The 26,030-nt window shown below is 39.4% G+C and overlaps 1 protein-coding gene across 2 annotated transcripts in view; it reads left to right on the top strand.

Annotated features, from left to right (window-relative positions):
• PCCA (propionyl-CoA carboxylase subunit alpha) overlaps window positions 1-26,030 on the top strand; it is a 284,142-nt gene that overhangs the window by 220,716 nt on the left and 37,396 nt on the right. For both annotated transcript variants that reach the window (XM_086770975.1, XM_086770983.1), the window contains one exon: window positions 3,869-3,922. In XM_086770975.1, coding sequence (XP_086627101.1) covers window positions 3,869-3,922 — 54 coding nt within the window. The remainder of the gene's footprint in view (window positions 1-3,868; window positions 3,923-26,030) is intronic.

The raw sequence follows: 26,030 nt of genomic DNA, 5'->3' as shown, positions 1-26,030 counted from the left end.
TTGACATCTTTTTCATTTGTAAGGAAAAGGAAAAAAGTGCTTTTGGTCTGTTTGAGTTTCTTTGTTTTGGTATCGTTCCTTCCCTGCAGCTGCTTGGAGAGCCCAAGATACCAGAAGATTTGTGGAAAATACTCTGGGATCTTGTTGTTGTCTAGTAATGTCTATGTCGGTTTAGAATGTCTTTCAGTAATATATATTTTATGCTTGACTGAGTTTCTTTATCCTTCTTCATGTAAAGGTTGTTATCATTTTTATCTGCAAGTGCTCATCCACTGCAAGCTTAATGCAAAGCTGATTGTAACCCTACTGCATCTTACGATGAATAGATCATTGATACCCAACTAAGTGGAAATAATTTTCTATGGCAAAGCAGAAGAATTTAAAGTCATATCGCACTAACCTCTGGTAATTTACTGGGATTTACAGATTAAAAGAATTATTTATGAAATGTCTGTGGTGTAGCAGACACTTAAGATAGAGGAGGAAAATAAAATACATTTTGTATGGTTGTATACACTTGTCTATTTTTACATGCGTACATAAGCATTTTGTTTGTACATACATAGCATATGCAGTATAGCATACTGTAACCTGCCTGTGTAAAAATACATCTAATATTTATTTAACACTCACACCCGTTTGACAGCTTTGAGCCTGCAGATGGATTTTTTGAAGTTGTGGGTTTGTTTTTTTTTTTTCAGATTTGATTTAGCTTGTTACTTTCTTATAAGGCAAATATTATACTTTTAACTCATGTTATGCTAGTTAAGTTAGTTTGAAGCTCTATCAGTTGAATCAACCAGAAGAGCATCAGTTACATCTACAATCACGTGATTGATGCCAAGAATGTAATTTTACTGTATTGGCAGGTAAACGTACAGTGTTGTTTTGTCTTTGTTCAAATGGTAGACTTTCCTTGCTTTTTGGTGTAAACCTCCTAGTAAATAATTTGCAATTTATTAGGAAAACAATGACAATGCATATAAATGGCTGTTTTCTTTTGTTACCTCTATTTGATTACTTTCCTGCTATCACATGCAATATGAAACCATCTATTATGGGGTATAGAATATGTAAATATCTAACTTTACAAGAGAAACTGGAGACTAGCCCTTTCTCTAAAGGGGTGGAAAATAAAAGAATAATTGTTAACCATGTCCTTTCATTTTCTTGAAAACATCAATTACATTTACAAATCCCAGAAACACAAGCCCACCAGTGGAACAGAAATAACTCCTTTCAATATGCTTCAACAAATCTAATCACATCTAAGAGCTGAAATTTATTTACAACTGTAATTTGAAACATTAATTATGATAATGTGCTGACTTCTTTTGTAACATGGTTCTCAAAAGCTTGGCAGTTCTCTTTTTGGTCTTGATGTAACATGTTTTGTGACTTTCTCTACCTTTCTAGGAGAATTTCTCTACCTTTCTTTCTTGTTTTTGCTTTTTGAAAGAAAGGAATCTTCTTTTTCTCCTGTTTGGCAAATATTTTCCTCACCTGACCCCTCTTTTTTTCCTCCCTCCCTGCCAACCAGTGTCTGTTATTTCTAGAGATGGATTTTAGTGCTTGCACTCATTCTCAGTGCTGTCAACAAGTGAATGTAAGGCTTTGTATTTTGAACAGAGCAAACAGTTGCAGTGAGGATTTACTGTACTGTGATACCAGTGCACTTCAACAACGTCTGAGCAGGAAAGCTGCTGCTTATCTTTCTGTATTGAGACTGTCTCTAGAAGGTGCCTTCTTCATATACATATATATTTGGCTTTATTAAATGGGTTATTATATTATTTTTGAAAGAGCTTGATTATTGCTATGCTAGCTTATTTAGTTGTGAGTGAAGAGAATCTGTGTGAGGATACTTTAATAGTTTGGTTTTCAGTTGTGAAAAGTAAGTCAAGTTGTCAAGATACCTGGCTTTACTTTGAGAGCCTTTAAATATAATGACAAAAGGGCTCTGTTTTTCCTTTTTTTTTTTTTTTTTTTTTTTTTAAGTTGTGTTTTTCTGTGTGACAGGGAGATCAGCCAAAAAAATGGAATTTTTATTAGGACATGAAAAGGTCTCTAATGACCCTTGAAAGTGGACAAAAGGGTAGTACAATAAGTGACAGAACTCTAACAAGGGTGGAGGGCATTCCAGGAAAAAAAGAAATTAAATCCTTTAATTTTTTCGGCTTGCCATTTTCTGACAGCTTATCAAGTGGTTGGGACTTGTTTGTTTTGGCATGCGGTTCATTCATTGTAGGCAGCCGGTACTTTGTTCTTCTTTGTGGTTTCCAAAACCTGATTGTGTTTATCCTAGACTGTGGGAAAAGTGTATATTCCTGTTTCCTTTATAAAAGTAAAGTCAGGTTTTGTATGAAATTTTATTTCCCATATTTTCCATTCCATTAATCATTATTGTTGAAATATGTCAGGCTTTGGCACATCATCCTTTGTTTTCATATGATTGTACAGATTGCAGTGTCAGTGTGTGACCTGTTAAGTCAAAAATAAGCGTGCTTGGGCTGTAGTGATTATTACTTCATAAAGCCTAGCTGAGGAACATGCACTGTTATTGAAAAGGGAGCAGGATTTAATGTATTGCTATTAAAATTGTTCTGGGGGATATTTATAGCTATTGTCATAGAGCGCTTTCTCACTTAGTCTGGAAAAGACAAGACTAAAGGGAGCCATGATAGTGGCCCTTCACGTATTTGTAGGTAGCTGTAAAAAGGAAGAGGATAATCTATGTTTCCTGTCTGTGATAAAAAAAAAGGGGGAGAACGAATGTGTGCAGTTGCAGGAAGGGTTATTTCAGATATTAAGAAGAAACTTCCTAATGATGAGGATACTGAACACGGGGATAAATTGCTTAGGGAGACTGTGAAATTTCTGCAATGGAAAGATTTTTAAGAATGAGTTATAGACACACATCTTTTGGGAGTGATATAGGTGTGTTTTAAGTCTGCCAGGAGTACTAGACTAGAAGACCTCTGAAGATGATTTGCCGCCGTGTTCCTAGGATTCGTTGTCTTTAAAATGCTGAAGGTCTCTGTGCAGCTCTTTGTTTGCAATTTATACTCACCTTCTCAAATCTGTGCTTCTGTACTCAGATGTACACCTGGCATTGTGTATTACGGCTGCGTTCTGTGAGTAGGGCCCTGATTTTGGGTCTGTATGTGCTGTAATTGAACAGCAGAAAGAAAAAGGGAGAAAAAACTCTTTCACGTTGAAAGAGGAGACTGTTCACATGAAGAAGGAATTATTTGTGTGTTTTGCATATTTAGATTACGGATAATGCTGTGTTAGATGAATAACATTTTCTTTTGCATTGTCTTGTGGCTTACTGACAATGTAATATTTGAAGACTGTTTAATAACTTCAATCAACTCCTGAACCACAGTAGGTGACCAGACATTTCATAAGGTCATTTTTTTTTTCCTGTTCTCAAAGTAGCATCATTGGAGGTTTGCATTTTAAAAAGAGATTAAAACATCTCTCATTAGGAGAGAATGAAGATAATACTAAATGTGAGTCAGAGGAATACAGAATCATAAATGTCTGGAGATGGCAAAAGCCTCATTATTTGTGGCATTCATCTTTCTGCAAGCCCAAGGTTGTTCTGTGTTGTACTTGGCCATATTTGTTTTCATTGTTCTTCAGAAATAAATTTTATTGAGTTGACTGAAACAAAACCAAAATCACAGCTGAAGTATGAATTAGATTTCTAGTACTGAAATGCTTGAAGGGGATGGTTCTGTTTTGTATAGTTTTGTGTACTTAATTAGTTTTGATTGCTTTACAGTGATGTGACAGAAATAAAATGGAATGGTTTCAAATTCCAGAGAAGCTTCTAATCAGTTTTTACATCTGTTCTTTTCAGCGGCTTTCTCGGAATGCCTCTGGAGATACAAGCATTCAGTTTCTAGGCACAGTGGTAAGTATGTGTAACTATTGTCAAGAGTTGTGATGGTAGAAGAATATAATCTAAATAGAAAATAGGTAAATAACACTGGCAACACGTTTATGTTTGTATTTGTGAAAGTTAGTATTACGTGTAACTATTCTGAGCTTAAAAGCTGAATTTAGGCAAATTTCTGAAGCTAACTTGCAAGGCACGGTGCACAGTATCTGCATTCCACATTTCAATTGATTCAAGCCTGTCTCTGTTTCATTTACAAAGGATTTAAGAATAACTTGTTTGTAGACTTGTGAGTTTATTGCAACATACTCGGGTTTGATCCGTATCAGGATCGAATGCACGCTTCCCCACCACCTCAACTTTCTGGTCTCTGTTGCTTCACCATACCAGGTACCCTCACATCCCAGAGATGGGTCAGTTCCTGTCTTATAAAAACACTGTATAGCGATGCAAAGTTTTCCATGGTTCTCCCAGATTTTATTTGTTGGAGAGAAGTATATTTAAAATCCTAATCAGATTTTGCAGCATTGGACAGAATTTACTCAATAAAATAGATTTTTTGCCTGAGCAAAAATTTGAGCAATCACGTATAATATAGAAGTTGAAGTTTTGTATTAGGTGATGGATGCTTATAAACATATATGTGGTTGAAACAGCATTGAATCCCATGATTAAAATGCAGTAATTGAGTTTTTCCAAGTTCTTTGCACACCTGAAAATAGTTCTGAAAATTAAATGTCCTCTGAAGTAAGTTGTCTTGATTGCTGCCAACAAGTTCCCCTGTAGTGACATTAACAGTGAAAAGCCTAGGAATGAAATGGTCCCTTTAAAATTTAGTCCTAACATCTCTGTACACACAAACAAACATAGATTAAGATTGCATATGAAAATGCTTTTATTCTACTGACTTATGATTAGTTCTTCTACAAGTCCTATGAAGCCATTTTTTTTTGAGTTATAGCGCAGTAAGAGTAAACTTAACAAGAATATCTGTTGTTTTTTAGAGATTAAAAGTGGCCCTAATATTTTTTGCTTCTATAAAATATATCTATAGATGTATATACATTTGTCTTATAAAATATCAAGCAAAGCAGCAGTTACAAATAGGACATAAAATAAAAGTTTTGTTCTGCAGTATTGTATTTGTAATGGTGCCTCAGCTCTGGAGTTGCATCCTGCACATGTGGGATTGCTGCTAGCCACCTGATCTGGTAGTCTTTGTGTGAGAAGAAAATATTTACTCCAACTAGATAAGATATAAACACAAATGCGACTTGATAAGATAATACTGAAAATATTTTAATTGATCTCTTGTAAGTTGGTGCTGTAGCAGAGAAAATTCTGATTTTGTATTTAGTGACATTAAAAAATTATTACTATTTTTTTAAGTTAGGTGTGAAAACATTTCATATTCATATGTTAGAAATGTCCTGGAGTCTCACTTACAGATTAGAACTCTTGTACTGGGCTTTGTGCAACAGCAAAAGACAAGAGAGGGTATAGTTCTGATGTGCGTTTAGCTTGGAAAAAATGGTGATGAAACAGCTAATGGATTGTAATATAAATCAAATCCTACTGACTAGCTTTTGTTTATTGAATCCTACTTATTTTGGGAAATCAAGTATGTGATTACAACTAAAGTTCTCAAGAGGGCTAAAAAGAAAAGCCTGTAGTACCCTAGCCACTGTTTTTTATTTAATATAAATTATACAGGTCTTGCTAATGAAACCCAGAGAGAGAATTTCAGCGAGCAGGGCAGAGAAGCAGCAATGAAGTCTGCTTCCCAGGGTTTGCTCTGATACCAGTTTTCCCACAGAGTCCAAGCCAGAGTCTGCACCTATGTTCCTGTCAGTTCCTCTAGCCTACCATCCTCCTTTCCCCTAAATCCTTCCCTTTGTTTAATTTGTCCTTTGCTCCTTTAATGTTTTTGTGCTTTTCTGGTTTCAGCTTAATACTCTCAGCTTAGGTAACAGGGAGGAAGGATGGGTTTTCCTGACAATGATATTGTCAGGAATTGCCTACACATACAGATATACAGTCTATTTGTGTGTATCTGTGCGTGTATGTGTACACATACACAAGTTATGTATTCGCTATTATCCTGAGTGAAGGTGCTAGAAATGCATTTTGGGCTCACCATTGTGTATCTCTTACTAAACCTTTACTTGCCTAGAAGTGAGTCGAAATAGTAAGTGTTTGAAAATAATATTTTGCAGCAAGAAACTCTTGATTGCTCATTATTATTATAATGTATTGTTATCAGCATAATAAACAGCTTGTGAAATTATTGCTCTATTCTTTTCTTTTTGTAGCAGAAAACCTTAGGGATAGCTTGGAGCATTCAGTGTTACTTTTGACAGGGGCAAATGTTGATGGCACTTCAGTGGTGGCAGGCCGCGTGATGCTACTGAGTGTACACGCTGCTGACCTGTCCATCAGAACGTATTTTTAGAACCAGCTGATCAGGAGCACAGCTCCCTGGCTTGTCAGGAGGGCATCAGCTTTGATAAATGACTTCACTTGATTTTTTGACATTGGACGGTAGAAACAATTCTGCTACTGGTTTTTGATAAAACACAAGCTCCTGCTTCAGGAAGCCAGCTGACACTCAGAGGAGAAGTGAAAGGTATGCTTCTCTATTAGAAACATCCTCGCTGTCCCCGTTAACTAGGTGAAGGACAGAGAAAACTACTTTGCAGCAGAAAGACCACAGTTTAATATGAATTCTGCTGCATAACATATGGTAAACATGTAGACAGTAGGACAAATATTTCTGTGAGTGTTGCAGCATCTTTCTGTTGTTTTAGAGGAGAACAAGAAAAATCATGTTGCTTTCCCCAGTGAAATTATTGCTTTGAGTGCACACTGCTAGCATCATTTGGAGGTCTGCATGGATTTATAATAATATATTTGTTTGTTCCTTATCATGAGTAGAAATTATTTGCTGCTTGAGCATTTCTCTTCAAGTTGTAATGACATTAGCTTATTTTCTTGGAATTATTTTTCGGTAGAGGGTTATGCGTCTCAGATCTGATATAGGACTGGTGCTGTTGGAGGAAGTAAAGGATGTTTCTGCACAAGGAGCAAGCAACTTTTATATACTTTTAGCTGTAAGAAATGGTTAGTGAATGGGAAACTACACTGATTTGGTTTAATTTTCTTGGGATGATGACATTTTGACTCCTAGTAAAATTATTTCAGAACAGATCATGGGTTATTGCTGTAACTGAGACTTTATGTGAGTTTTTACTTGTTGTTCCTCTCTGGTGGACATGACTAGGTATCATCTGCTGATGGAGACCTGCTATTCGGCTAAGCTAAAATTATTCAGGTAGTGTATGTATTAATAGCATTACAATAACACTAAGGAATCTTATTGTGCTATATATGGTAGAAAGAAAAAGGAAACAAGGTAATTCATGCTTCAGATTAATGTTCAAAACCATGCCCAAAAGCAAGAGTACCAGAAAACAAGGAGGCGGTCCTTTACGAGATGTCTCCTGTATGTAGGCAGCTCACGGAAGTCGGTTTGTAACAAACATAAAGATCTGTAGAAAAATACTAAGATCTCTGCACAGAGCTTCTGCTTCAGCCTCTGCAGTTCAAAAGCCTGTATCTTTGAGTAGTCTTTTCAGAGGACCAAAGTCCACCTTTCATTCCTCTCTTTCTAGTTAGCCTCCTGTTTCTGTCATGCCTCTTGTCTTTTCGTTCCACCTTCTGTTCTCTTACGTGAGAGGAATGTTTTTTGCTGGCCCACTGATGGCCCCAGTCGTCTGTTGGTTATTCACGCCTCTGTCAGCTGGACTTCAGCAATGAAATATGTCTGGGCAGGCAGCCTTTAACACTAAGAAAGCTGCAAGTGTGTAGAGAATTACAGATTATTATGGAAGCATTAAAATTATTCTGGACTGTGTGCAATGGCCTCTGTGCAGGATTTTGAATAAAGAAATACTGTCTCTATGCTCAGATAGTGAGTGACCTGGCTCCGTTGCATCCGTAATGTTGTTGTCAGCTTTGGGCTGCAGACCATACTTGACAGTGATGCTCTGCTGGCCCAGTGGAACGGTTTCCTCAGAAGAGAGTCTCAGAAGTGAAGAATCCCCAGCCACAGTGGAAAATTTCACTCATCGTTCATGCCATTTCTTTGATCTTCTGTTCTCTAATATCAGAGAGATATAGAGAGATATCAGAGAGATATAGAGAAAAAGTAACTTCTTTCCTCTGGAGAAGGATGAAAAAACATATATGTGACAGATATTAGCCATGTTGCTCCATATATTGCTTGACAGTGTTCCTTCAGTGGTGAACACAATTTAGGAACCCTCGTGGAACAGAGTTCCTACAGAAATTGCTCTGGCCTAAGGACCAAGCTGTCTTTAGATGCTTCTGAGTTTCCTGGCACTGTTTTCTTGGTTCAGCCTTCTCACTGGAGATTTTTTCATTGCTTCAGTCTCATGCCTGATGGAGTGGTTTTTGCCACCTTTGATTTACAAAACATTTGAAGTCAGAAATGGAGGGCTTTACATAGAGACATTCCTCAAAATCTTTGCCTTTACTCCCTGGCTTATTGCATATTCATTATTTATGTATCCAAGGTAATCCCGGGAGCTGCAGGTCAGTATACTGACTGTACTTCTCACTGCTGATTCCCCTTCCCACTTCCTCCTGCCATGACTCGTCTGCTTTTGCTTCAACAGCAAACTTCCAATTTTCTGTCCTGTTACTAAGGCTTACAAATTGTCCTGGATCTTTGCAGTCTGTATATAATCTCATCAGCTTCCAGATACCTTCCTCCTTTTTTTTTTTTCCCCCGTACATTCTTACAAAGACCAATTAAAAAGCAATAAAGGTGGAAGCTTTCACTGTATGAGTCCGATTTAGCTCACAATGACAAATGTTTAACAACCTGCTTCTTTCACCTTTACAAATAATTTCAATTCTTAACAGGTTTTATTTCTTTCTGCTTTTCTTTCTATATGTGAGACTTCTGAAACTAGATACTGAAGATTTTTGCAGATTTTTAAACATCAGTTGAAAACCTGCAGATGTTACAAAGCTTGTATTTATTGGAATATGCAGAGTATTAACCGCAAGAAAATAAATACAGTCCACTATGTGCTTATTTTGCAAGCTAATGTCTTTTTTTAAAAATGGCATTTTTACTCTTCCTTTTCACAAGCCTTAAGATTAGAGTCCCTGCTGATCTAAAGGGGATTTTACTGTTGTATAGATTTTTTTTTTTCTTTCCACCCAGCTTCAGAGGCCCTGTGAACCACAGTGCTTCTAGTAGTAGAGCTGTCATCAGCAGCATTTCAGTAGTGCAGCAGGTGTCACTAGGAAAAATGTGCAGTTGCTTCTGGAAGCATTAACTTCCACAAGTCCCTTTTGAACATGCGCCGTGAGAATCCTGAGACTGGCTACAAGCTGCTGCAGTATTCTACAGAAAGTGGGTAATTCATGCAACAACGATTTAACTTCTGAAAGTAGTGGTGCTTTGGCCCATCATTAGGACACGGCAGTGAGAATTGTTCCAGCTCACGTGATGTGGATGATCGGGTGCAGCCACACAGCTACAGATGCCATTATCATTTTAATTCTGTTACATATTTCTATGTTTTAAAGCAGAAAGTATAGTGAGTATGTTAAAGCTATCCATTGGGGCCAAACTCTCAAAAGCACCTGAGAGATTTAGAAATACTGGTGTTAACAAAAGCCATGTCCTAAAATCACTTAGATTATTTTCGGAACCTTGCTCAGGATTCCTTCGGAAAGAGAAATAAGAAAGCACTGGGAGTTCTTTCTGAATTTTACTTCCATGACTTAAAAGAAGTTTTTATTGTTAATAAATATACTTTGTCTCTCTTTAGTCTTCTAGGCTTCAATGGTAATATCACTAAAATAAACATGTTTTACAAAGATTTAACATTAAAAATGCTATTAGTCTGACCCTTGGTACACTAGCACAATTAGATTTCAAAGTGAGCATTTAGGATGTAACAGCGATTAATGACAACCATCGAAAACAATTTTGAACTCCATCAGTTTAACTCGGGAGGGTAAACTTAATATGATAATTTATCTAGCTGAATTGTATCAGCTTAGCAGGAAAGTATGCAAATATGTGACCCTTACCTAGAATCTAAATGGATGCTGTGCTGATAGATTTATCAGTTCCATTAAAGAACTTTAGGGAACTTTGGAATTTCAGCAGTTGTTCCCTTGGAGGCTGAAAACCAAACCTGATCTCATACTGGGACCATTCTGGTCTGCATATTTCCATAATTCGCCTTTGCTACTGATATGACAGCAAGACGCAAATAACTGTTTCTAATAATATCAGATGGAGTTGTGGAGGACAGCATTTTAATGTAGTAAAAGACCTCCCCGTGGGGTTGTTATTGCCACTATAGAACAGCAGTTACACAGTTGCAACAATAGTCTCTTAATTGATTCGTTTAATTAGCAAGAGATGAAGCTTGTGCTGCATCTTGTCATCTGTTATCATGGGGGCGGCTACAGAGAGAATCTTTGCATTTGTCACTCTTTACGGTGGGGTTTAAGTAGGGTAAAAGGAAACTTCCAAACGCATTTCAGCGTAGAGGTGAGCGTTGGTAAGAATGTTTTGCGAGCGTGCATCCACTCAGGTTTTCAGCATGCGGGCACGTCTGGTTTAAGAATCGGCGTAGTCTCTGGAGTGGAGTTTATGGCAAAGCATTGTTTTACTGGGGGAGAATCTTAATCCAGCAATGCCTGGCATTTCTAACCTAAATATGCAAATCTAAGTATTATAGGAATGGTGGGTTATTTGGGGCATCGCTATTGTAACAGTTGACTAGACTTACTGGGAAGAAATAGGGTCAGATTAGTGAAACTGGCCATCTGCCTTGTGATTGCTTTTTCACGACATTTTTGCTTCCAGACTAGATAAACAATGAGTTACGCGAGCACATGGTCCATGGTAGGAAGCGTGTGTAAAAGAGGAACTTTCTTTGTGGTTGCTTTTCCCTGGGGTAGTTATGAATACAGATCTAGTGCTATGCTGGCTTCTGGGAGATGAAGTAGTTTTTTACTCAGATCTATTTTATTTACATTTTAAAGATATGTAAACAAACATATTTTAAAGACATGGAAGTGTATCGGGAGCTTCAGTTTAATTTTTCTCCTCTCCTTGGCTTAGTTTTGTCTTCTGTTCAAGGTTATTCTTCCTTATGGAAGGAAATATTTCTAGAGGAGGACGAACTTCTTGTTAAATGCTAATTAAGAAAATGAAGGTTACATTGGCATCCTTCCATTGTCGTAGCACTGACCTAAAATAAGGGATCTCTCGCTAATCTGAAATAAATTAGACAGAGAGGGAAGCAAGCAATTCTGTGCATGTGAAACGCTTGAGATGTATATTCCTGGTCTGTTTTTAAATGACTGTGCATTGGGATGTTTTTTTTTGTTTGTTTTTGTTTTTTCACTCATGTGCTGAGTGTTGGACATGCCATCTAATTTTCGAGTACGATGGTGCTGTCAATCTGTGTAGCAAAGGGACAATGTGCCGTTAGAGAAGGCATCTTTTTCAGGACAATTTAAACGAAGATTTAGCCCATTTATCGTTAAAGATCCCATGGTAATTTCCACAAGGTTCTGAGATCGCTTCATGTTCTGAGAGTCTTGGCCAAAGTCCACTTTGTGTAATTACCTTCTGTCTGCACAAATCCCCAATGCAGTTTTAGATGTGTTCGGCATTTTGCACTTCCTGTCCTGAATAGTGAAAATATTGCCACACACTGCTTATAATGACTGTGGATTGTATCCTCAGTTCAGATAAAGAGATTCCTGTAAATTACTTCAGTTAATTTTATTTTCCCATTGTTAAAGTACCGGAATACGTGACAAAAGATGAGTAAACAGTGGGATATGTAATTAAATTCATAAACTGATTAAATAACTCCAGGTTTGTTTTTTTTTTTCACTTTTCTGTTTCATTGCATTTTGGCTTTCTATGAGGTAAAATATCTCTACTGCTAAGACCATCACTGAGGGAAAGGCCAACTCTCAGACCATGTCAGAGGTCAAACTTAATACACCGCACGGTGCTTTGAAGCAAGGTAGGAAGCCGGTGTGGGGCTCTGAGTGCTGTCATCATGCGCTCAGTTGGCTTTTACTTGCGTCCCATACTTTTTTGTTCCCATAACTGAAGCCCTTGCCTGTGCATTTGTCTCTTCACTAAAACTGGTTTCAGTTCCTCTTTCCAGATGCCTTTCATGGAGTCTGGAATTTATGTTCAACTACGCTGTCTTTAAAACGGTCTGCTTCTGTGTTGTCTCTTTTGATAGGATTTATTGCTTTATACATGAAGTTCAGTCCTCCTGTCTTCATCACCAAAGCCTTATATTACTTTGTTGTTTGCCATGTCAAATCTTTTTCTTGATATTTCATTTGTTCCTTCTAGTAATCCTCTCTGATTTTTCTACCATGTTTATCTTCTGTCTTTTCTCAGATTGCTTCTCTTGTGCATTTCCTGCATCAAGTGTTTTTTTTAGGCATACTTGATTTTTTTTTGCTAGAGAGAGATGTGAGTCAAGAAGAGAGGTATTACTATTCATCCAACATTAACTCTCATGTTGTTCTGCAAGTAGCATTTAGAAGTATGAGGATGAGAATAAACTGTAGAAAAATTGCGATGCATCGGCCAGTCATACAGCTGCTGGAGTTAATGTACAAGTACCGTAAACAGGGAACACCAGGGACTCTTGAAAGACAAAAGTCTTTCCTTTGTCCCTATTGTATCTTAAAGTGTCTGGGCCCGGTTTATCCATTGCATGTAAAATCTAATATTGGCCGTCAGTCAGTATTTTGGAGCTCTGAAATTTTCTCAGTGTTCGTTTAAGGCTTTATGCAAATAATGGGCGAACTGAATTTACCAAGCAGGAACTGACAGTTTATTTCACTTTTTATGAAACTAAAGTTTCACATAAATTCTTTTATGTATAAACTACATGTAAAATTACATTAACAATGTTTTAACAAAGATCTTGTGCATCCCTGCTTATCTGAAGGGCAGCAATCCACACTGCTGCAAACACTCATACCAGTATGGGCAGCCTCTATCTTCGTTTCATTCATGGCATTTGATATTTATAGCCCTTGCCCATAGTAAGGCGAAGGAAGGTGAAGGGCAGAGCAGTTGTAGTAGGAAGTATCGTGCTTGTGTGACCATCTCCCAGACACCCGTCTTATGTCTTGGAGAGATGCCATGTTGGCAGAGTGCACAGGAAGTATTCACATAGCAAATTGTGTTATGAGCGGCAGAACCACAACAAGGTTCTTCCTGCATCTGATGATAATTGCTTGATTGGAGGGAGGGAGGGAGAAAAGGGAGGTCAGGGCAATGTGGATAAAAAGGAAAGGCCCACACTATTGTAAGGACAATGAAAATAAACTGCCCTTGTGCCAAAGAGCTTCAGCATATACAACACAGTAGCACAGAGCAGGTTGTGGGAATATTCCATCGAGGCCGAAAAGCCCTGTGGGTAGGAAAGCTGTGGTGATGTCCTGTGTTTCCCCTCCTGCCTCCTTCTCCTCCCTTCTTCAGAGCGATTTCTCCTCACATGCCCTCAGAACCAACTCTCACGTAATGCTTTCTTTGATGTCAGTCTTCATATGAGGAAAAACAAAGATGTTTGAATTCTGAAATACTTACATTAGTGTTCTGTTACAAGTCTTTGGGTGTTCCTTGTTTTTTTTTGTGAGGGTTTTGTGTTATTTTGTTTTTTGTCTCCCTAGGTTTATCTTTTAGTTATAAAAGAGCTGTAGGGATGCCCTCCCTTTGCCTCATAAGCTCCAAGCCCACTGTTAACATTTAACAAATACTCAGCAAGCAGAACAACCCAGTGTGGTCACTGCACCAAAGCCAGGTCTGGACACTGCATCAAGATGATCACAGCTACATCCTGAAAGGCATCTGTTTGACTTAGAAAAGGAGCGTGTGATGATGGAAGTATCCTGGTTTATGGCATCAAGTGGTGGCTTTTATGAGGCACAAACTGTGCCAATGTTTCCTGTAAAGCAAAAGATACCTTTAAGAAGCATCTCAAGATGCAAGAGAGGCAGTGTGTTAATCCACCCTTAAAATGTTTCTCACCACACTGCAGGCAAGATGAGAACCCAGAATGTTACTGTTTTGTAATTTATATCAAATAGTGAAATAAAAATGCAATGCTACATGTGAAGAAACTGTGGAAACACTCCTCTCGGAGAGGCAAGAGAAGACTCTCATAGTCATAGAATATCATAGAATCATAGAATGGTTAGAGTTGGAAGGGACCTTCCAAGGTCATCTAGTCCAACCCCTCTGCAAGGAGCAGGGACATCCCCAACCAGATCAGGTTGCTCAGAGCCTCATCCAGCCTGGCCTTGAACGTTTCCAGGGATGGGGCTTCGACCACCTCTCTGGGCAATCTGTTCCAGTGTTCTACAACTCGCATTGTAAAAAAAATTTTCCTAATATCCAATCTAAATCTCCCTCCCTCTATTTTAAAACCATTACTCCTTGTCCTATCACAACAGGCCCTGCTGAACAGCCTCTCCCCATCTTTCTTGTAGGCCCCCTTGTGGTACTGGAAGACTGCTATAAGGTCTTCCTGGAGCCTCCTCTTCTCCGGGCTGAACAGCCCCAACTTTCTCAGCCTGACCTCATAGGAAGGGTGCTCCAGCCCTCTTATCATCTTCGTGGCCCTCCTCTGGACCTTCTCCAACTGGTCCATGTCCTACTTATGTTGGGGGCTCCAGAACTGGACACAGTACTCCAGGTGGGGTCTCACCAGGGCAGAGTAGAGGGGGAGAATCACCTCCCTCGACCTGCTGGCCACACTCCTCTTGATGTAGCCCAGGATGCGGTTGGCCTTCTGGGCCGCAAGGGCGCATTGACTGCTCATGTTGAGCTTCTCGTCCACCAGCACTCCCAACTCCTTCTTCTCAGGGCTGCTCTCGATCCATTCTCCGCCCAGCCGGTATTTGTACCTGGGATTGCCACGACCCAGGTGCAGGACCTTGCACTTGGCCTGGTTGAACTTCATGAGGTTGGCACAGGCCCACCTCTCCAGTCTGTCAAGGTCCCTCTGAATGGCATCCCTCCCTTCCAGTGTGAATATGTGAGGTTGGAAGGGACCACACCCTCCTGCCCATTCAAAGCTGGGTCAACTACAGCAGGCTGATCAGGGCTGTGTCCAGCTGGCTTTCGAATATCTCTAAGGATTCCACAAGTCTGCGTCTTGACAATGTATTCAGTGATTTTGGGAATTTTTGGATGTCTGTGAAGGCTTTACAGTGCAGTAACACAGAAGTAATTTAGATAAAGAAAGTCAGGACAAGCAATCCATGTCTGTGGTAATGCTCATTGTAAAAGGGAATAATTATTCTTTACAAGAGCTTATATGACTGCACTGAGAAGTATCCAGTTTGAGGAGAGGTCTGAAGTTCCATTTCTAATCTGAAAAAGGATGGACACTTGTGGAAACATAGGCAAGAAGCAGAATGCAGTGGTGGTGTTGTAGAGGTTTGAAGATCAAGAGAGTTCTGGCAGGTTGATGCTTCTTAACCTGTGAAAATCCAGCTGGAAGGTGATGATGGAAGCTGTAGAGAAGGTTAAGAAGAGATTATCTCCAGAGATGAATTGAACTCTCAAACACTCTACTATTAGTGACCTGAAGGAATAAAGATTTTAACACAAACATCTGTAGGGTACACAGAAAACAGAATATCATAGGCAAAGGATCAAGAAAAAGGAATCTGTATAGAAAACAGAGGGCTTCCCCCCACCCGTGCCCCCACCTAGTAAACACTTTATAAGCATGTCACAACTAAATGCTAAAAAATAAAGGCATGAGTTTTGTGTATGTATGTGGTTTGTTCTTTGCTCTCTTAGTTATGAAGTTTTCCTTTATTATTAGGATTGTGACTGCTGGCTCATTTCCATGCAAGTTTCTCTGTGTTGTTGTTTGCTGCGCTCTAGAAGCAGCTCTACTTGTGACAAACAGTGCCTTTTACTCCTCTCCCTTTTAACTCTGATCATAGAGCCCTTGTTGAGAGGCCTAAGAAACCAGGAGTCAACAGTCAGTTGACTGTTCTAGTTCCCTAGAATTCAGGAAGGAATTTTCACAAGCACATCACTGAATGATCTACTGGCAGTGGTTCATCAGCTTAGTCCATGCATTAGCAGTGCTGAATTTTGGACCAGAGACTGATTCAGTTGTATTATTTTCAGGTGGGGAATCTCCTCCAACTTTGTGCCAGTTCTGGAAGCATTTTTCAAACCCATGTGATGTTTCAGTTTTGGTCATGTTGCAGGTGGCATAAATCATTTCCAAAATGACTTTCAGCATTGTGATACTGCTGGGAGGCCCCTCCAGCTATAGATAAAACAAACTGCTGTTCGACTTCTGATTTTCTTCTTCCTAGCTTGGTTTGTGGTTCATGAAGTCCATTCCTGCTCTGCTAGATTTACATTCGAACCAGCAGATGCAACAACTTACCTGAAACATCTAATCTGAAAAAACATTATTCTTACTGACATATGATCTTGTGGTGTTGTAAGGCTGTGCTGTGTGCGTGTGCTGAATTGAGCAGTTAGCCTCAAATTACTGGCAACTCTGTTGAAACTGGGCACTGGCTGCCAAAGAATTTGGATGTGCTGGCCATTAGAGAGTAGGTGCCCCGATAACTAGTTGTGTTGAATGGAAGTAGGGGAGTCTGAGCCAAAATCTCTTCCTTGGGCTTGAAGGAAGCAGGGTGGACTCCTGTTACCTTGGGTGCTGTACAGTGCCATTCTGGGCAGTGATGGAGGAAAGGACTATCAGAAGACATAGTGAGGCAACTACTTGACGTTGTAGTGAAGATGCTACATCACTGGAACTTCTTTCCCTTACATAAATTTTCGTGAGCAGAACAAAAAACGTCTGAGATGGAAGTCAGGCTGGAGGCCGTGATTTCCATATATTTTCCTGTTTGACAATGTCTAGCACGGGCGAGTCAGATGCTTGGTTTTATGCACAGACTGCAAACTGAATGGCGTATGGTAGTTTTTGGCTTCACTACAGACTGTCATACTCTCCAGGCCATCGTGGCCTCTCTGCAGCGGGAGCTGAACAGCGGAGAAATTCCCTTGCATAAAAGCTTTGTACAAACGCAGCTGCGTCCTAGGAATCTCACTGCCACTGGCGTGCTCGGTGTGAGGATGGGCCTGAAAGGCCTGGCCACTCTTGGAGTACACCCCGCTCTCTTGTGTCCAAACTAGAGCCGCTTCTCAGTACCCAAAGGATTTGTCTGCCTGACAGCTCAGAACGAGACCTGGAGGGCAGAGTGTAACCCAGCTCCGTGCGGCCCTCCTGAGCTCAGCCTGAAACTGCTCTGTTTTGGTTTCGATCCATTTTTCATTTAGTGTCAGGATTTCCTTATGTCATACACAGCTAAAAGTGATTTTAAAGTGCTTCGGCTTAATCGTGTTTTTGTTCCCCACCCCCATGCTTTTATGTTTGAAGGCTCCATTAGTGTCCATAACAAAGAGAGAGTAACACAGATGGTAAACATTTTTACCACAGAACACCAGCAGCGAACACCATATCACTGATTTAGGAGTCTCTGTGCTGTGCTTGCTCAGCTGTATATAATCACTCTCATTTCCTTCCCTTGGGTTTCTGGCCGGCTTTGGGAGACGTTACTGGCATGTTCAGTGAAGTCTCCCTGGCATCGCCGAGCTATTGCTCGGCTCTCATATCTGCCGCTTTGCAGAGCACGAAGCTCCATACTGGAGCTGATGTAAGCACATTCTCTTATTTTCGGAAATATATTTTCACCAAATGCATGAGGCTAAAATTAAGACTTTTTGGAGGGAGGATGATATCTACCTCAGCTGCCCGGCAGCCATAGTGCTTTTGAATGCCTCCCTGATACAAAAGATAATAAACCTTAGGGAACTGTGATTAGCCTTGCCTGCGTTTTGTGGGATAGTTGCTATGGTGGAAGCTAGTGTGTGTTTGGTACAAAGCAATGATATTTTTGAAGTTTTGGTTTTCATTCTGGGAATGCTGATAGAAAGGCGAATGCTGATAGAAAGGCGAATGCTATGAATCAGGGTTGCTGGCTCTCTGTAGTAGTTCAAATAAAACTCTGAAAAAGTAATTCAGTTTGGTGCAGCATTTTACTGAGCTGACTGACTGTAAGGTTCTTGTTTTATGTTTCTTTTAACTTTTCTTTGTACAAACAAAATAGCAAACTTAGGCTCTGTCTATCAAAAATGCAAGTAGCTTTTCTTTTGTACTTAGATAAGAGAGATAATCTCTAACTAAAATTTCACATTAGCATTCTGTCTGTAAAATAAAAAGAGTGTCCTTTGGGTTAGAGAAGTTTTTTTTTTAAAAAAAAACAAGCATGCACTGCAGTTTGTGTAGTGGTGGCCCATTTTGGTGACTTGTTTACTGGTATGTCTTTCATATCTGAATTCTTGGCTAAAGAAAGAGCATTCAAATTTTCTCTTTGTCAAAAAAAGAGGATGAAAATTGTCTGAAATTGGAGCCAAGTTCACATTCTCTGGAGTACTGTTTCAGCCTTTGGGAGGACTGTCTAGTGCAGAGTAACTGAAAACTCGAGCTAGGTTTGTTTGAACAATCTAAACTTAAAGAAGAGACAGCAAAACAAATACTTTTTAATTCTTGTGCTTTTTGTATTTACACTGGCGGTGGTGTCTTCCTCAGATAAAACGTTTCGATATTAAGCAGTTCCTCTAATTTTACTGGGCTCTGTTTCTTTTTATGGTAACACACACTGTGCAGGAAGGTCATTATACGGGAGAAAAAAAAAAAAAGCTGTCAGCATAAAAGAGAAAGTTAACATTGCACATGTTGTCTTTGTTTATGGGGTTCCTGGAATGTGTTGCGGATCGAGCCAAATGATGGCTTAAACTGTTCTTTTTAATATGCTGGGCGGCCCCTCCGTACGTTCTGCCAGTAACAGGTACTTCACCGTGCAAGTGTAGGTTGTAAAATTGTCTGTGAAAGCATCCTGAGTGTTTCCTTTGTATGCTGCTAGTATTTGCTTTAAAGATGTTTTTGTTTTAACGTGAAGTTTTCTTGTCCAATAAAATACACTGGAATTTTGTATACTTAGTATTTGCAGGTCTCACTCCTTTTTATTTAGACTGAGGCCAGAAGCTAGCAGTATGTTGAAACCACTGACATCCAAATTTGCTTTAAAGATGTTTTTGTTACAGGTTGGAGGAGTGTGATCATTGTTACATTCAATTAACCCAACTGTGTGTGATAAGAATGCTGAAATTAATAATGAAACATGTATTGATTGTGTATGCAAAGCCAGTTTAGGTTAGTGCTGGTCTCGGTGTTGCCTGATGACTCTACATCACAGGGAGCCTTGCAAACTGCATTGCTGATTTTTGTCTCATGTAGTATTGCATTAACGTCTGTGTTACAAATGGCCATTCCTCAGCTGGTACTTTTGTTTGAGTCCCAGAAGAAAGATGAAAGAAAATGCAGCTACTTTACATTTTTTGAGTTCCATCCCTCAACAGGTTTCATGTCTAAGGTTAAACCAGGGCAAAGGAGTAAAAAATCTGAATAACTGATAAGTTACACAAGCAGCAGTAAATTCTTTTTGTGCCTTATTAAAAGAAGAGTAAAACCTTGTCTTCACTAAGCCAAAACTACTGCCTTTAGTTTCTACTTGAAACCAGGTTTCCTTGTAAACTGACATGGGGCTGACCAGGTGTTAACCACCTTAGGGATTCCTGCTGAACCAGTCCTGCACAGGAGTGAGGAAGGAGCCCTGATGGCTTGGGACGTAAGGGATCAAATCAACAATTAAAGGATAATAGCGAGTTGGGAAGGAAAGGGAAGATGACTAGCCAGGAAGGATTAGCCTGAGTCAGGAACAAATTTCCTGAAATTACTCAAGCAGGTGCTTAAAGGGAGGTGGATTATTCTCTTAAGGAGTGATTTTCAGAAGTGTGTGGGCCAGCTACAAGGAGGTCTGAGAGGCCAGCGAGGAAGGAACTCCATTGGGGAAGAGAAGGATACTGCCTCGTAGGGTCAGGGGGAAAGCACTGTGCTCTTGGAAGACAAGATTTCTGCTCTTCACTGTGAGAGGCAGTGTGTGTTGTACCATGAAGGAAGTTAACATGCTGGCCCACAGACTCTTTTCCATTGGGGAAAAAGGAGTGTTTAAATAGCTAATATATGTATTTTCAGTGTGTTTTCTTTGTGTAGTATCACTAGGTATTAAAAACAAGACTTGTTGAAAGGAAAACAACTAACTGGTATAAAGTAGAGAGGCAAATTCCATGGGGAAAACTGACATCTTTTATTAGACCAACCAACGATGTTGGGAGGGCAGAAAGGGCAGCACCTAAGTTCTTTGCCTGTTCCCTGCTGCAGCTTCAGTGGGGAAGGTGAATAAAGTTTTTTTTTGTCTGAGACCTTGTTACAGGCTCCATCCCTGAGCTTTGACGCTGGGGAGCTGGGACCGGTGCAAGGGACAAACCAGATAGGGGCACGTGTGACGAGAGGGGTTGCAGTTTCCACTCTGAAGAGTTGGCGTAGCATGATCGCTTGGTGCAGTGTGAGCATCATCTCATGAAATGGGCTGGCATTAACAGGTAGTACAGCTACCTGTCTCTAGATATTACAGCTACCTGTGCTTATTTTTAGTAAAGTATTCTCAGATAGATTTTGTTAGCTCAAGTGTATGCACATCTGCCTTGTGAATCAAAATGAGGATTTGGTTTTCTCATTTTCAATGTGTTTCATTACGCTGGATTCCTTTACGAGCCAAGCTGGTATTTGTTTGGCTGAGTTCGTTTTGGAATACTAATTTCTGATTTTTATACACACTATAACACCTTCATTATTTCTTTTGGGATTAACATTCTTTAGGCAATGGTTTTGTTCAGGAGCAATTACATTAGTTTTCAGTAAAGCTGAAATTTTATGTTTTAGTCTCTATAAAGTATTTGTCAAAGCGTTGGTATCCATTAAACACATCTCCCACCTAAAGGAAGAAAGCAGAGTTTATTTGGATGTCAGTGGTTTCAACATACTGCTAGCTTCTGGCCTCAATCTAAATAAAAAGGAGTGAGACCTGCAAATACTAAGTATACAAAATTCCAGTGTATTTTATTGGACAAGAAAACTTCATGTTAAAAAAGCACTCTACTTTGAATGATTTCCAAAATATATTGTTGGACTCAAAGCTGTGAAATGTAATTGCTTCTGCATCCTGACAGAGCCACAGGATCTGGAGTGGCTTAAGAAAAATGAAGACTGAAAGCCAGATTTTCAGAGGCAACTTAGTCCCACTAAAATTAATGCATGTTAGGCACCTAAATGCCTTTGAAATCTGGCTCCGAGCCTGTAGTTTTTGTTGCTGTTAATACTTTGGACATTTTCTTTATGCCAGCCCTTCAGTTCAACTCAAGGAACAGGAGAGGGATTTCCTGTGTCGGTCAGCAACGTGCTGTTTAGCACTAGAGCTGACTCGGAGTGTAGGGCTGGGCGGTGCTGCGCTGGGACTCGCTCTAGAGTTTATATTGCTCTAGTAGGAGTCAAAGTTTAGTTGTTGATACAACGTTTGACTCCGTTCTGAACTACAAATAAGTTCTGAAATGAGGAGGATATCAAAGAACAATTCCCCCCCCACCTCCCTCCAGGTTTCGCTGTTCTTCCCAAGACTTGTTTTGAGAAAAGAAGATCTGTCCCAGCAATATGGACATCATTGAACTGAGCTTGTTGTGTAGTCATAGTTTTATGGGTAGTAATACTATGCCGTTTTTAAAGGGAGGAGCAGCCTTAGAAAGTCAGGCTGGAAAATAGCTAAAAAGGATATTTTTTTTTCCCCATCGAATTATGAAACTGTACTCTGCTAGCTGAAAGCACATAATGAGTAGGAAGTGAGCACTAATCTATTTGGCTCTGTCTGAACCTTCATATTTCTATTTATCTCAGTGGGAGATTTTAATATTCTACTGTAGTTATTTTATATTTTGCTGACTTTTAGGTTGAGATATTGGCACTTAAAATCATGTTGACTACCTGAATGCAAAATCAGGCTTTATGAGAATTAATAAAATCATGCTGTTATGAATCTTGGAGATGCTACTAGCTGATATAAATGGTGTCTGAAAATGATGTAATGAGCTGGTTTTGCCTTTATTTCAAAGCTTTTTTTTTCATACACTTGAAAGGATTTTTGCAAAGGTGTATGCATATTAAGGCCTAGATTCTGCTTACATTACCAGGAGAGTATCTCTAATTGATCTAACCAGCAAAGCTAAAATTATGAATGGAACTTCTTTCCAGTAGCTACTTTATTCATTGCAGATTGCTTTTGCCCAATCCCCAGTTTGCCCTCTGATTTTCCCTGAATGCCTGCCTCCTCCCCACTGCAGTTCCAGACCACAGTTATTGAACACGCGTTGGCTTTGCAGCTGGTTCTGTGAGAATTGCAAAGAAGTTGGAAAGAACAATGAAACTTGATTTAAAGTTTTGACACATGAGGACACGTACCACTATGTGTGATGTGGAAGATGCGCAGAATGTGCAGTGGTGAGGAATACAACATATGAGCTAAGTAAATGGCAGCTCTTGATGAAAAATCATCACATGACTACAAAAGTGTTTTTTGAAATAATAGCCAAAACCATTTTATTTACTCTGTAACAAAAATGGAAAAATTAAGCATTATAAATTAAAAAAGATATTGAAATTTGCTATGCAAGTACAACATTTAGTTCATCCATTGTGAAACTTAATTGAATGATCTTGCACAGATCATGGAACTCTTTTACCAATTTTTTCATTTTACCCTGCAAGTTCCTTATTCACTTTGTGCCTGTATTGCCAGAGGGTGAGTTGACTCTGAAGTTCAGGCTCAGATTTAAACTGTTGGAACAAACATGGCACGTTATGGGAGAGCTCTTGAGTGAGATCCAGTTCTACTTGGAGGTGTGAAGGCAAACTGCTAAAATATCTTCAGATAGGAAGAACCTACAACCACCTCCTTCTCCCTTTGTCTCATAGTCTTACCGAATTTTGAAGCAAAGCACGTTGACAGAGGAACTGAAGAGTTTTAATCTTATGGCTCTTTCTGAGATCGCTCAAAATAAATCAGCAATTTCTCCAAGTAACCTACTAGGCTTTTTAAGAGTCTGCTGGGAATGGAACCACTGAAGTTGTCCATTCAGAAGAGTAACTCCAGACTATCAACTACACCTGAGAGCTGGTAGAACTAGAGGCTGCTGACACATTTAAGGCCCTTAGGAAAGTGCTAAAGTGTATGATTCAGCATGTCCTTACCTTTGAAAGCACTTAAAATGTGACGTAAAGAGTGCTTAAAATACTGACACGCTCTTATGAGCTGAGATTTATGTAGACACTTTTATCTTGATCCATCATTTAGCTTCGTTCACTGTAGTTTTTGTTCCTTACTCAAAACCTATTTGAGTGGGCTCAAATAGGACAGAGGAAAATTAGTCAGAGGAAAATAGGACACACCCTCCAGTTTATGTATACTGCTTTTCCCAGTAATTTGCATGTGAATAAGGATTCATAAGTAACAGAATTATGAGTGCCCAAAGAATCTTTCTTAATTTATAACAGTTTGTTTTCAGAGCTATCTCTGCACTTCAGTTCCATAGAAAGCATGTAACATCTCCGGCAGATTATGAGCTTACACTCTGTTTTTCCCCACTGGAGGGAATCTTTCTCCAAGTTCTCCAAAACTTCAGTAATTGCCACTGATACAAGTTTTACAAGTCTGTGTCATGTATTCAGCTTCTTGACACTATGTCCTTATGGTAGGGTCAGTAACGTGGCTGCGGATGTGTTGATGCCCTCCAATAGCAAGAGAAATGGTTAAAGTCTGAATTCTTGTGAATTCACAAAATTAGTCACCCGCTCGTTAGTATAGATCTATTGGATTTATAACTAGCATGGATAAATTAAAGCTAGTCAGCAGTGACAGACTTCAAGCAGGAGGCATCCAGAATACTTCCATACCCAGGAGAGCATTTTATTGGAGGCTAGCTCTACGTTTTTTTTTGTGCAAGGAGGGCTTTGCTTTGATTAAAAAAAACCACCAAAGCTTCTTATACATGTTTTTAAAATTGCTTGTATGTATTTCTGAAAGGTGAAATGCAAAAATATGATACGTAATGAAAATACATTGTCAAATGGAAGAATGTTTCAGAGATGAGGAGGATGATGATTCAAAATTCATAGTGCTTGATCGTCACTTGTACGTGTGCCAAGTTGCACCTGAAAGCAGAAGGCAGAACAAATGGAGAAAACGCGCCTACTCAGTGGAGAGTGCCTTATTTTGCATGAATAAAGGCTGAGTCTGCTCCTTAGTTGAGAAAATACTGAGAAGCTCTGAGTCATATTTCTGCGATTAGATTTTCAGAGGTGGTAGATCACTACTACTTCCATGCAAATCAGTGGAAGTTGCAAATTCTTACGTCCTTCAGACAACAGGATATTGATAGTTTAGGTTCCTCCGCTGTCTCTCTCTCGGAGTGTTATTTTTCTCAATAGAGAATTTTAAAGACCTTTTTTAATGTGAATTTGTCTGTAGCTTGCCAATGACATCTTTACTATGCAGGCATGCATGTTGGCCCAGTGGGAGTTTCAGTTCACTTCTGATTATTTCCCAGGCTTTGGCCAGAGAATTTCTCAGGCTCTGATGGTTCTTAGCGATTGTTTCAGAGCAATCCCCTTCTTCACTGCACATCGCTGCCAGACTTTCAAAGATGCAAATGCAGTATAATGTGTGACGGTTCTGTCTCTGCAGCTCAAATGTGTGTGTTTGAAAAGGCAATTCTGTAAGTCTGCTTTTGAAACTCCCGATGATCTTGGTGATGCTATAGAGAAAAACGAGTTCTTTCAACAACAGAGAGGGAGAGAGACAAATGTTTTAATCAGAAGAACAAAGAAAACCCATGTGTGCTCATCAGTAACAGGGTTAGTGGGGAGAATTTACTTTTTTTTAATTAAAAAAGTGAGAAATTAAGTCTTGCTGTTAGACTGCTTGTTTCTGTTTCAAATGATCTGGCTGCATCATTACTTATTAATCGATACTGTTTTTCTGTGTGCAAGGAACTTATTTATTGTATTTATATAACGCTGCCTGATGAACAGGGTGGCTGCTTACGGTGCGGTGATATTGAAGTAGCTTGAGTTATAAATATTTTTAATGATCCCTTTGTTGATGGATGGATTATTCCTCTCGGCGAAGGCGAGGGCTCACCCAAGTAGCTTCAGAGAACAATTTGAGTGTCAGTTTCACAAGTGAAAAAAATCCGAAAAGGAAAAGGAAGCAATTCATTCACAACGGGACATGGTGCAGAGGAGGATAACCTGCCTTCAAAGATTTTTGCTTCGAGTATTATAATGTTTAATAAATAGTTTACTTCAAAGGCCTTTGCTGAAGAAAAAAAAAATAAAATAAGCAGCTTTCCTGCTATTCTTGTTCGCTGGTCCAGTGTTGCTATAAGTAGCTCATATCCTGTCCTCTGTGGTCTCAGGTGGTTAGCTTTTGTTTGGGAAACTGAAGCTGCAACCAAAAGAGCTGTGCCACCAGTTAAATTATTAGGTAGTTGACAATATGTCTCGAAAATCAATGGAACTCATTGTGGAACTTGAGGGGGTGACTTTGGCAGGGGAGGAGGGGTGTCAGTATTATTTTGGGTGCTGAGCTTAGGCAACAGATCAGATCATGTAAAAATAGAAGTTGCTCTGACAGACGTCTAAAATAAATTCTTCACTTCCATCTTCCCCCACCACGTAGTTTTTTTCAAGCATTGTTAAAGTTTCATAGAGTACAAGATATATTGGGAGGTCATTTGATCTGTCTACAGTGTCACGATTAGCTATAACAAAACCCATTCCTGTTTGAAGTTCTTCTGACCTGTTCTGTATTCATTTTGGTATTTCTGTATTGTTTGGTTTCTGCTAAATGTTGTGCTTTGTATTTGTGTTCCATCGAGTAAAGAAATGACTCAAGGCTTAAAGGAAAAAGCTTGGGTGTTTCCCAAATGATTCCATCTTAGAGTTTCTCGTTCTGGGCATATGAACTA

Source organism: Chlamydotis macqueenii, chromosome 1 (genome assembly GCF_036417535.1).
Source record: "Chlamydotis macqueenii isolate bChlMac1 chromosome 1, bChlMac1.mat, whole genome shotgun sequence".
NCBI lineage: Eukaryota > Metazoa > Chordata > Aves > Otidiformes > Otididae > Chlamydotis > Chlamydotis macqueenii.
Note: the sequence above shows the minus strand (reverse complement) of the source record. Positions and strands in the feature narration are given on the sequence as shown.